Source organism: Diadema antillarum, unplaced genomic scaffold, assembly GCF_040938485.1.
Source record: "Diadema antillarum isolate AM-2024a unplaced genomic scaffold, OU_Dant_1.0 seq00001231_RagTag, whole genome shotgun sequence".
NCBI classification, from domain to species: Eukaryota; Metazoa; Echinodermata; class Echinoidea; order Diadematoida; family Diadematidae; genus Diadema; species Diadema antillarum.
Genome location: NW_027272019.1, coordinates 27,809 through 41,182, shown reverse-complemented (window position 1 = coordinate 41,182; position 13,374 = coordinate 27,809). Strand labels below are relative to the sequence as shown.

Here is a 13,374-nt window from a genome sequence, read left to right as displayed (position 1 = left end):
CCCTATATGTGGGACTATGCGATAAAACATGGATATGCCCCTATATGTGGGACTAATGAACAAAACGTGCATTTATCTCAATATTTAGGACTCAATAAAATGTACATATATCTCCATATGTTTCAGCATGGGTTAACAACCATTAGTCCCTCTGAGTGTTTAGCTGTGCCCTTTTTTCAAGAAAATGAAATTAAAAAATAAAAATGTACATATATATCTCCATATGTTTCAGCATGGGTTAACAACCATTAGTCCCTTCGAGTGTTTAGCTGTGCCATTTCTTCAAGAAAATGAAATTATCACCAAATGGCAGGGCCCTCTGGTAGAGCAGTGGCAACACTGAAGAGGCTACCCTGGGTAAATAAGACCTTATTATTATTATTATTATTATTATCCAAAAGTGGCTCTCTCCTACGAGGCATTCCAATAAAGGGATGCAGTCCTCACGAAATTTAAAAAAATATGTTGTTGTTGGTACCTCCAATGAACTACTTTCATCAAAAACAAACTTTCAAATCACCAAATAAGCTCGTACATTTCGGTTAAAAAAGTGTGACTCTGCAAATGAGCAAGTCTTGGCGGAGAGTCATACGTCATCGATGCACAACTCTTTCCAGCGGTGTTCTGCTCGTCATCCCTAGTTATTTATAAATACATGTTAACTATTTATTTTTATATTAATTGTATATTATATATAAATAAGCTTGAAATATTTTGTTTGAAATAATAAAACCACATATTGTCACATTTTATGAAAAAATTAGATATGATCATTTTGAACACTTAAATTGGTTTTCTGAGGCACGGCTGTCAACTTGAGAGTAGGGCATCAATGACGTTGCACCTTTTGGCAGGCTCTTACACAATCGCTTGCAGGAATTATTTTTTAAAAATCGCGTTCGGAGACAATTTTTGATGTCCACGCGTATAAATTGGTGAAAGGTTATATTTTTTACTCTTCTTAATTATCAGTACAGTGAGAATCTCAGGACTGCTTCCCTATAACCGCAGAGTGAGACCAATTCCTTCGTTTTATCATTTCTGTTTGCTGTCCTCGCTAGGCGACTTGAAACTCATGATCCTAATAGCATTAATCATTGAATACCACAGTTTGATCCATCAAGGCCAAAAGGAATTACAACCACTTGGGGATTTTTTTGTCATTGAAAATACAAAGTTCAACGAGCCGGCCACTTTTGAATCCATGGTGACAGCGAGAAATAGCTATTTGAGAGTGGTCTACCTAGAGATAGTGTTTTGATTGTGAATCATATAGCCAAGGGTGGTGAGAACAAGTTTCGCTGTTGTTAGCCAAAGTAATGCTTCTCTCTTCTTCTGCTTCTTCTTTGTTGACACTTAAAGATACTGGTTTCACATTGTGATGTTGAGATTTTCAAAGTTGTTGAACTTTGCTTACTGTGTAGCCTGACATGTTGAGAAATATAGGTGAAGAGACACTCAACAGAGTTTTGAAAACTAGTACTGTCAGTATCAGGATTTTTGTTAACAAATATCACTATGGGAGTGAATGTTTTCTGAATTGGTTTATATTAATACAACTGTCATTGGTAAAGAGAGTAAAGAAAATCCTTTCATTCACAACTTTTTCGCTTGTCTTTGGCTGTTTACTAATCAATTTCAGCTTCAGTTTTTCAAAGCTTCATTTTAGATGACATGAGAAACACTGCTGGCAGCATTTTGAAAAATGCAACCAAGATTTTAATTTCTTTCAGATAAGAATGTATTGCCAAACAATGCCTATATAAAGTGTCACATAGGTTTGTGAGCTCAAATTTTAGACAAAGCATGATACTTTTTGTTTCACCGTGTCTTTGATATTCTTAATGGCTGTATTTGATGCCAAAAGAACGCACACACGATTCGACAAATGTGCTCTTGTAATAAACAAACAAACAAAACAAAAAGCATTTAAAAATATAAAGTTGTAAAGAAAGGAAATATTGAGTCACTACAGGTTTGTAAATTGTAGTAGTTATCATGATTTCATATTCCAGCAGTTTGTGTAGTCTGTCTGCGTTTTTAGTCATTTGATATTTGCTCTCTACAGTATACCGTATAACTGCCATATATTTTGAGGGGTTTTATTTGCGCAAATTTTGCGAGGCAGATTGTATTTTTAGAATTTAACAACATGCAAAACATATCAACTCTGATCCCGACATGAATGTGATCCACATGCTTACATGTACTGGTATGCAGTACATGTACCAGGCATGTGATAATAGTTTAGTAGGCGCACCTACTGTGTGAATGGATGCACATACTTTCCAATTTCTCCGTCCATTGCTGTGCTTTATATTCGTGAATTTAAACATGCGCAAAATTTGGGGGAAGTCTTGAATCATAAAAAAAAACAACTTGCAGATATATAGTGATGTATAGGTAATGGTGTGATCATAATCATCACTAATTCAAAGTATTCTATCAATTTAGAACAAAAGAAATCAACATTTAAAAACAATAACAACTTTATGTGCACTCAAAATATTTATCAATGTAGAGAAAAAAATTGATATTTAAAAACTATAGCACCTTTATCTGCACTCAAAATCTTTTATCATCACTAATTCACATGATGGTTCCTCATCACACAGGAGTAAGAAGTTCCAAGACTTTGTGGACAAGTGTCTGGTGAAAAACTACCAGCAGAGGCCGGACACCAACCACCTCCTGAAGCACTCCTTCATCAAGGACCTCCCCAATGAGAGACAGGTCCGCATCCAGCTCAAGGACCATATAGACAGGACCAGGAAGAAGAGAGGTGAGACTCAGGAGACATCTTGTGGTTGCTATGGAAACGAGAGGTTGCTTACCATGCGGAGATGACAAGTCGATGAGGAGGGGTTGGAAAAGTGGAGCTTCATCTTTTTTGCTCTTTTTTTTCCTTTCCCCCTCAGCCTTCTGATACAATGTCACTGGCTGTATTTGAAATCACAAGTTTGAGATCGTGAATTTCAAGTCTGAAAGGATGATGCAAATACTGATCCCCCCTTTGTTTGTGTTAAACTGTTAGTTTTGCTATTCTTACATGCAATGCGTCAATGACAGTGATTATGATTTTGAAAGCTTAACTAGATTTAGACACACTCATGCCTTTGAATGGAGGGTCTGAGTGCAGATCATTGAATAGCACAGTAACTGTGAGTTTTTTGATCACTTGTTTTTCAGAAACGTGTGCCCCTACTCCTTATTTTAGCAGAAGGCTGGAACAAAGACAAAATGCAGCAATGGTCATGAGTTTTAAGCCACAACTGAGCTGAGAAACCATTGTTCCTTCCTTTGCTTCAGCAAAGGGCAGTAGTGAAGACAAGAAATGCAGCAGTAGTTCTGAGTTTGTAGTGATAACTGAGCCGAGAAACTCTTGTTCCTTTCTTTGTGTTGCAGTGGAGGACCTGAGCACAGACTTCGAGTACAGCAGTAATGAGAGTGAAGAAGAGCGAGAGATCGAGGAAGAAGGAGAACCCAGGTGAGGGCAGCAGATACCCATCTCCAAAAATGTTCGAAGAGGTGGAAGGAGATGGTGGGGGGGGGGGGGAGGAGGAAGCGTTGTGGTCACATGTTCTGAGAGAACTTGTGCAAGTGTTAAAACTGCAGAGATGCCAACTGTTACTTTTTATGCAGTATATTTTCTCCACAAATATGCCTTTTCTCTCATCAGAATACTACAGTGCTGTTTAAAAGGTTTGTACCCCTGAAACTGGTTTTCTTTTGCTTCCAGTTTCGACCAAATTTGGGGAGTCAAGGATGCGGGTGAGCCTGAGGGAGAAAGTTGGCAATCTTTTGTTCTCGTAGGACCTCCAAGAGTCTAAGAAACATTCAAAAAGGGGGTTCCTAGTGGAGCAGAAGTGTACCTTTAACCCCTCATCTATTTCATTTTGCCCCACTCCATAATAAGTGTTTGACAGGTATCAACTTTGCACAGCAAATTAAACTGCAGTATGCCATATGCACTCAACCAAACCCTCTTATGAGAAGAGGTATGGCTAGAAGATATGCCTCCGAGATCCCTCTTTCATGCAGGGTAAATTTTTAGCCATTGGCATGAGGAGGCCCAGTACCATGTTAGCTGACCTTTTGTATCGTAATGCCTGCTTGGACTTATTGAGGCACAAGAAAATCAGTGAGGGTAAAGATTCTAGAATAGTTGACATTATGGTGCTCTTACTATGTGAGTGTGAATGGGTCAGAGTTCTCAACATCGTCTACTGCTCTATGTGTGCGTGCCTTTCACATAAAGCTGTTCATCATGAGTAAAACATTCCTTTTCCATTTTTTTCTGTCGCTTGTGTCCAGCTCCATCCTGCCGGGTCCCAGCGAGTCGACGCTCCGCCGAAAGTTCCTCCGACTGCAGCAGCAGGACCAGCAGGAGGAAGGGGGTCGGCGGCGGCTGGAGGACGGCCCCACCAAGTACAAGCCCCCCAACGCTCTCTGCCCCATCCCCAGCCAGGCCCCCCAGCCCCAGGCACCCTCCAGCAGGGACCAGCAGGCCAAGGCGCAAGCCCGGCTGAGCCAAGCCGTCGGTAAGCATGGGGAGACCCTCCGCTCCAGTAGAGGGGCGAATCTTATTACCCTCTGGTATACTTTTAACCCCTTCCTCCTCTTTTTTGTCTGTACAATCACACTTTTCCTCCCATTTTTTGTCCTTAAGACTTACAAAACATTTAAAATCATGTAAAGAGACATATCAAAACAAATGGTGAATGAAATACCGTATTCATGGAGAACTGAGGTTAAAATTATACTTCATATTTTCTGAAATATTGTAGACATCCCAACATAATGGGGTTGGGTATTGAGACATAGTTCTCAGGGTGTTGTATTCCATGTGAATTTATCCTGTGGTGTAGGTCATGCTTCAACAGCCCCCACATACAATATCTAGAAAATGGAAATAAGTCAAAATGTGACAATTTCCATCCATTCCAATATCCTCACATTGTCTGTTCAGTTCCCTTGCCCAACTTGTCTGTTGGAACTTTTGTACATATTTTTTGTTCGTTAACATTTCATATGCCCAGCTGCTTGCCCTATGATTTTGCTTGTTTGTTTTGTCCTGTACATCCAGATGATATCAGTATGTTTATAGCGACTTTTGGGAGTGGTTTAACACTGGTAGCATTGGTATTTATGAAAAACTATCCTAATCGAAATGAACAAAGTAGTTGCTTATTTGTGCAATTGTGCGCCATGAAGTTGATTACTTGATTTCCTGTGCATGTGGTTTTTGTTGTTGTCATAATGTCTAAATGGTTTGCATGATGGTAAAACTAGTGGGTACTGCATTAACCAGTGGTTACTGAAGCCTAATTCAACTCTATGGTAGCTTTGAAAATCAAATACCAAAATCACTGGTGACACTAAAAGATAGTGACTGCCTAGCTTCAGGAATTAAGGTTCTTCATTGGACACTCTGGTGTATATGCTACACCAACTATTAATTTCTCCAAAGACTTCACCATAGAGTAAGTGTAGTGCCACTACTGAATTGAAGTTAGATTTTTAACATTTGTACTCCCATTAGATGGTCAACAAACTCCAAGGTATAAACTTGGAGAAATAACCAATAAATCTGCTAGATCCACATTTAGGCCAGCACTTTAGCAGCTGTGCACTGAGTTTGACAAGTAACCAGGAGAAACTTTGCACAAGTCACATGATTTCAGTTCATTTTGCTCAAAGCTGGTGCTTTGTCATACAGTCAGACCTGTTTAAGCAGCCATCAGTCTATTATAAAGTGTAGCGCAGGTATGAAGTGATGGTGTTGAATTCGCCACCAACCTGTCAGTAGTGGCCACCTGTTTATAAAGGCCATCTTTCACTATTTTTTTTTTTTCGATTGGTAGCTGTTTTAAGCAGGTTTCACTGTATTTAGCTAGAAAATGCTTGATAAGTTGCAGTCCGCATGATAGGCTTCATACAATTAGACACCATGGAAGAATGCTCACTTCTTGTTCTCTGTTTGTATAGTTTCCTGTGCATGACTCGCCCAATGTTTGTGACACTTTTGTTCCCTTTCCCCCTTTCCTACTCCCACCCTCTTGTTCGCTGCCCTCCTTTACCCCGCCTTTCAACTTTTCTCCCCCCCCCCTCCCTTACTCCTCCATGCCCCGCCCATTACCCACACCCCCCTTTGTCTTGCCTACCACCCACTCCACAGAGGGTTTTACCCCTCCCTGCTCCCCGAAAGTGGGAGTCCGGGGGAAGGTGTCTAAGCCTCAGCCCGTTCAGTTGAGCGACGTGGGTAAGTTGATAGGGTCGTGTGCTACCAACCATGTGGGTCTCACATTGTATGTCCTCTGCATGCACTGACACTCACCCAACAAACAAAGTTTCATTGATCTCCTGCCCCCCCCCCCCCCCCATTTTCTTTTCCTAAAAATTGATGAATTGAATCACAAGGTACAGGCAAAACCAACCTCTCACCATTCTAAATCTCCTGCTGTGGTAGAAGCAGTTTCAAAAGAAGATTTAAAAGGAAATAGAGAGACATTTGGTTGATGTCCCAATGAATCTTTGGATAACAAAATAACGAACAACGAAATAGAAATTAGGGCTGCAACGTTATCCACTCTATGTATTTTCATTGTTAATTTGTTCGATTATAATGAAATTTCGATATAACGAAAGAAAACTGCCAGTCCCGAGGACTTCATTAAAGCGGGAGTCCACATTAGTAATATCTTTTTCTTAAAAGGTAGAGTTTGCTAGATATTGTCATGAGTTGAGATTGAATGAAAAGTTGATCCTTTTTGCATTGTGCCTGTGCATCCTTCTTGCAAGAAAGAAAATTGATACAAGAAGTGTATTCTTTGCAGAGGCAAGGTTGGACATTTCTTCTACAAACCCCATCATAACACAACCATCACATGTACATCAATTATATGTATTTAAACATTATCCATGTACAGCCCTGATTCCCATAAACTCCCTCTTAACCTGAAACTTGTAACTGATATTAACTTACAGATGGATATTACTAAATACTGATGTTAATGTATCATTTACCAATCTAAATATATAGCACATGGCAACTTCTTGCATTCTTTTAATAAATTTTTGCAATCAGTTTGATATTGGCAGTGATCATTTTGAAATATCACTGTAACACACAACTCCATTGTGATTTTAATTTAATCATTGAAAGTTTCAGATTCTATGCCCTTTTGGTATGACTTAACCTAACTTCATTGTATTTATCAATTCATCTAATTGTTAATAGGTGCAATAAACATAACATTGAGAGCTTGACTTTATGAAACAGAACAAAACAAAACAAAAAGTGAAGAAAAAATGCTCTTGATTCATATATCATATCACTGTGTGCAGAATCATTCGTTGCCTAGAAAAATACTCCTCATCCATGTACAATGTACATTCTAGAGAAAGTTCATGAACTGCAAAACGATTTTAAAAATGTATATTTACCGACAACATTGCTTGCTGTGGAACAGACATTATGTGTCTTGACCCATCCCTCCCAGCTTTTTCCACAGTCTGTAATTCTCTTTCCTGCACAATGCTCCCCATATCTCGGACACACTTACTACTTGTGGGCTGAATGTTGGGGTCAGGGCTGAATGTTGGGGTCAGGGTTCACGACTCGGCTGTGTCACAGTTTTAACAGGGCTGCCCATCTTATAAACCAAATATAATGATGTGTAAGATAAAGGGACATGTGCACAGGTACATGTAGCATTGTGCTTACAGAAATCTTACATTGCAGTCAAACCTTTTGTCATCAGCTTTGCTGTACATACACACACTTGATTGTGACTCCTTTAAAGATGAACACATTGTTGAGTGAAAACCTTTCCCACACACAGCTGTTCATTACATCATTGTGTGCGTTGGATCTCCAAACGTGGTTCTGTCACATATGGGGTTTCTTTTGTGCTGACTTCACCGGTAGCACCTAGGGGAAAAAGGAAGAAAAAAAAACTGTTCCATTTTCATTCAGCAACTGTTTGCATAGAGTCATTCTTATTTGCACTTTTTTCCCCTCACTTACATGGGGTTGGCCCTTTTTTATTAGATTCAGTCCTGAAAGTATCGTGATGGGTCACCAATTTTCACAACTTTGCCCCGAAAGGTGTTGGAGGCATTATTAGATTCATTAGCCTCAATAGGTGCAGATCATATTGACCATAGTCAAGTCAAACCGCATTTACATTATTTTCTGTAGGTTGACTTTCGATAAATTCCATGCACCAGTACGGCCTTGATATGAATACAGGTACCATGGTGTTATTCCCCGTCCTTCATACTAGTAAACCTGAATCCATCCACCCACCCCATCCCCTACCCCATTCTCCCCTCTCAGCCCCCCCCCCCCCCCCACCCCCCCCCCCTTGAATGGCAAGGAGAACGTAAACCTCATGATTCTTACCTTTAATACTGAACAAAATGCCCTCTTGACTTCCTACAGGTATTTCATTTTGTATCAATTCATAATCACCCTTTTTGGTTTTTGTTTTGTCTTGCTGTATTGCAACACCAGTTTAGCATGCCTATACTCACAATATGTATCTTTGTTGTACACATCGCTTCAGTCCTTCTGGTTGTCATTAAATTTCCATTAATCACAGTGTGTATATATGTATACGTATAATGTATACGCATGTATATGTATATGTATATGTATATGTATATGTATATGTATATGTATATGTATATGTATATGTATACGTATGTATATGTATATGTATATGTATACGTATATGTATATGTATACGTATGTATATGTATATGTATATGTATATGTATATATATAATTTATGTATATTTGTGTGTATATATATGTGTCTATAAATACAACTTGGCATATGTACTGTATATGTATATGAATATGAATATGTGTACATATATTATGTATACGTTTATGTTTTGTTAACTGTAGGAGCAATCAAGAGCTGTGACCCCTTTGCTAGTAGGATTTTAAATGTTGAGATTATAACTCAAGAAGGGTCCCACAAAAACCTCAATAGTACAAAGTTTGCATGTCTTTCAATGAACCTACTGTATGTCATCACAAACCGAATTGAAATAGGTTTTATTTTCTCTCTTCCTGTCGTTTGAAATGACATGCAACCCACAAAGTGCTTGACAGATCATACATGTATCTTATGTGTATCAGCATAGCTGGCCTAGATGCAGACAGGATTTAGACTACACAGTGTTTTTACTTGTACTGTATCAATGAACAACAACAACAACAAAAAAAATGTTCGTCTTAAACATCCCATGGGTGTGATTCCTCTTTTGATGTTCTATTAAAGGAAGTATGTGATGAATGATCATTGAAAAAAAAGTGATCATGTCAACATAATGATGATAGATGAAAGAATTTTTAATAGATACTGAAACTGCAACCAGGTAATGGAATAAGTGAATAAATCTATATACCATGTACTTGTGAGAGTAATAGGCAGCAGTGGAAGATACACCCACACACACAAAGATACACATACACATATGCTACATGCATACATCCACTTTTAAAGGCATAATTTACCATTTGGAGATGAAACAAAAACCCAGCATTAGTGCTTTAAAATAGTTCTAAAATGTGAGTTAGTGATAGAAACAACCACTGTAAATATTTAAATCAGTAAAATCAATGTTAGTACAACTGTATTGTTAAATATACAAAATGTGAACAATAGTTATAATAAAAATGCTTCCAGACTAAACCGTCTACAGTTACGGTTTATTGAGAAAAATACTGATGTTTCCTTATATTTTAGGCTTTATTGCAAACATTTTATATGGTAGGCTGTTTTGTGATACAACACAACAGACCAACACATATGCATCAAAAGTGATATCTTGAATTTTTTTTTTTAATCACTGCTCCCAAAGGTAAACTGGACCTTCAAAGTGCACTGCACACATATAAACTTCCATGTGTGCATGCAGAAAATCAAGCAACATGCATGGGCTTGGTGGGATGGGGGGGGGGGGGGTATAGTATTTTGGAAGATAGAATTCATGAAAGTTATGACAAAAGTAGTACATGTTACTTCTCCAAGTGAATTTATGAGCATATAATTTCAAAAATTCATTTTAAACTTCATTCCTCTGATATAAACAATTACCGAGAAAGGGGGCACTAAGTGGTTTTATAATTTATGTCCAAATCCTAGCTGTCTGACCCCCCAAACAAAGCCACTACGGCATGCCAAAGGAAAGTCAATCCCATTTGTTATAATGATTTGGCTGCCATACATTTTTAGCTCTCCTGAACATTAGACATTTTTAGATACAATGTTTTGTTACCGCAACAGTGATTTTTGATATATTGCTTTGATATATTTTTGATATATTGCTTTGTGCCCTGTGTACTAAAATGTTTTTACAAAATGAGAACTATACATGTATCACTCATCAGTATCTCGTAGAACTATATACCATCCATACCTTTAACTGCTGGTGGTATAATAAGCACATTGATGTACATGCTTATTCAATGACTGTCATGCGACTACCACAACTTCTAACCACTGACCATGATATTGATGTACCGTGGGCATGCATGTCTTGCTCTGACACCCGAGGTGTCTTGTTGCTGTGGGAAGCACCGTGTACCTATTAAAACACAATTTGTTTGGTTTTCACCTCCCCCCTTACTTAACAAAACCTGTTGTAACACTTGGATACCAAATATGACACAGCACCATTATTGTGATAAGCTATAGTTATGTCAAGAGAACCATTCACAGAGATATAGAAAGATGATTAACTGTCAGAGGTTAATTTCTTGAAGACTGGCCCGGCTCGGATATACGTTGTATTAAAGGCATAATTTACCATTGTCAGATGAAACAAAAACCCAGCATTAGTGCTTTAAAATAGTTCCGAAATGTGAGTTTAGGATAGAAACAACCACTGTAAAAATTTGAATCCTTATAATCAATGTTAAGTATTGTTAAATACACAAAATGTGAACAATAGTTATAATAGTAATGTTGCCAGACTAAACTGTCTACAGTTATGGTTTAATGAGAAAAGTACTGATATCTCCTTATATTTTAGGCTTTATTGCCAAATTTTATATGGTAGGGTGTTTTGTGATACAACAGACCTACACATATGCATCAAATATGATATCTTTAAAATTTTTTGAATCACTGTTCCCAAAGGTAAACAGGACCTTTAAAGAATCCCCTTCACAAATTGCGTACAGCTTTATCACTGATCCCTGTGTAAGTACACACACAGCCAAAGGATCTCGAGTTGAGTCGGCCGTTACCGATGAACATGCATTGTGATGCACATATTCACTGACGGGCACATATTTGGTATTCGAATGTACCGCGGTGAGCAGCGATTGAAGATAGATTAAATCAGGCCACCTATGTCTCCCCATATCGCTGTGGGGTTTCTAACCTGTTGAGGATTGGCTAATTTTGCTACAACACACATTTTCCATAGACATCTGCCCGAGCATGCTCAGGACTCATCCTCAACGGGTTAATAGTATGTTATGCAGACAAGTTTGACAATTCTTTGGTGATGAAACCTTGTCCAATACTTGCTTGCAATAAGTGAGGCAAAATCCAAATAAGGTAGCAATACATTATTTGATGGAAATGATTCTTTTGGAAGTCAAGTGTAGCCTCTTCATCCAAACAGGGAATGAAAGTGAACTGTTAAAACAACACAACTATTCATTTTGTACATGATGAAAGTAAACTCTCTAATGACAGACTGGTGTATTGTTCCTTTCTTTGCTCTGACCCAACAGCTCAGAAGCCACAGGTTGCACAGTACGGCGAGGGGAAGAAACCGTCGTCCACCAGGCCGTCCAGCTTCCAGGGACCGGCCAGAAATCCCATGGTAAGTCTGGCAGCGAGCCAGGGCAAAATTGATGCCAATTCTCTGTGGTTTCTGCGTCTGATTCAGTGTTTGTGTTGTCTTAATGAAGTAGTAAGCCGATACACTTGTATGTACTCGTACAGTACGTCTGCTATATACTCACAGAGTGTTGCCAAAAGGTGATGAATGTGGAAAAAAGGAAAATAGAATTGTCCATAATGTTCTTTTCAGTTTAGGAGGGTAGGAAAGGGGGGGGGGTGTGGATCAGATTTGCTAGCTGATAGAATCAGTGATTATTCTGATTCTTTTAACCTTGATTTTATTATAATTCAATATGAACCTGAGTTGCATTGAAACATGAAGAATCGGCTGTAGAAATAAACCTTACTGGGGTTTGTTTATGAAGTCATAATCCTGTTGTAGAAATTTCTGTTAAGTAAACTTTAGACTAGATTTGAATTCAGCTCTTTATAAAACATGGTCAGAGTAGTGCATACTTTTTATGTGGCATTTGTTTATAGAGTGAACTATTCTTTTCTTTTCTTTTTTTTTCTGTTTATTCCTGTGACAATATTAAGAATTTGTATCAGAATGTTTTATGTTGTAAATTTTGCATTTGCTTTATAGTTAAATCTGAAATGTTCTTTTTGTTAGTGTTTTCTTTCTGTACGGTATAATTTTTGTTCCTTTTTTGTCATCTGTCTTTCACTATCAGTACTTTGCTACTTTGTTACTTTTTTTAAAGTGGATGTTACCGATTCATATTTTAGACTTTGTCTTATTGTTGACACCTTTAACTTTACCCAAACAAATGATATCACTTACCTTGACTATCAAACTGTCCCCATGGAAACGGCAGGTTAGCACGCGTCAGCGACAGAAGGAGGTAAATCCGGCAGACTACAAATTTAGACATTGTGCACATTGGGACTACGAGTCCAGGCATTTTGATTCTTACTTGATATATATATATATATATATCAGATTGTTTTTCTGCATCCATCCATGATGTAAACTACTCTTGCCACATTCTTTCCACAAATGGGCACCCATGTATCGAACAACTAATGTTTTCTGAAAGTCATTATGCACTCATAGTGCCGCCCAGTCAAATGGACACATGATCAATGTCATTCATACATGAACACTCCATGAGCAGTTTTCATTCACCATTTGTGACAGTGGCATTTAACTAGACTCGGGTATGCTTTGGCTCTAAATGATGGTGTAGATGTTAAACATTGTATCCCGTCTTTCATAGGGCGTTAGATGGTCCTGCAACCCAACTCATTACAGAGAAATGGAAAGTGAATAAAAAGAGTGAAGTTTCCGTTAGATTCTCACCAGTGATAGATTAGTGATTCATCAATAATGACTCTAATACATTGTAGAGTCATACTAGTCGTAATTAGAAGAAAGATTCAGCAATTATTCTTAAATTTTAATAGCCCTTGATATTTCTGTGGGCTCCTTCGACTCTGAAATCTTTTTGAGATGAGAAGCACTTTGATGTCAGATATTTTATAAACTAATGTGCAG

General features: G+C 38.2%; 1 protein-coding gene across 5 annotated transcripts in view; it reads left to right on the top strand.

The window, feature by feature from the left end:
• The window catches only part of LOC139745040 (mitogen-activated protein kinase kinase kinase kinase 4-like), a 132,570-nt gene that overhangs the window by 99,042 nt on the left and 20,154 nt on the right, over window positions 1-13,374 (top strand). For 3 of the 5 annotated variants that reach the window (XM_071655454.1, XM_071655455.1, XM_071655453.1), the window contains exons 10-14: window positions 2,616-2,782; window positions 3,406-3,487; window positions 4,315-4,541; window positions 11,765-11,856; window positions 12,695-12,721. In XM_071655454.1, the coding sequence (XP_071511555.1) occupies window positions 2,616-2,782; window positions 3,406-3,487; window positions 4,315-4,541; window positions 11,765-11,856; window positions 12,695-12,721 (595 nt within the window). The remainder of the gene's footprint in view (window positions 1-2,615; window positions 2,783-3,405; window positions 3,488-4,314; window positions 4,542-11,764; window positions 11,857-12,694; window positions 12,722-13,374) is intronic. The other 2 variants (XM_071655457.1, XM_071655456.1) reach the window with 1 other exon arrangement.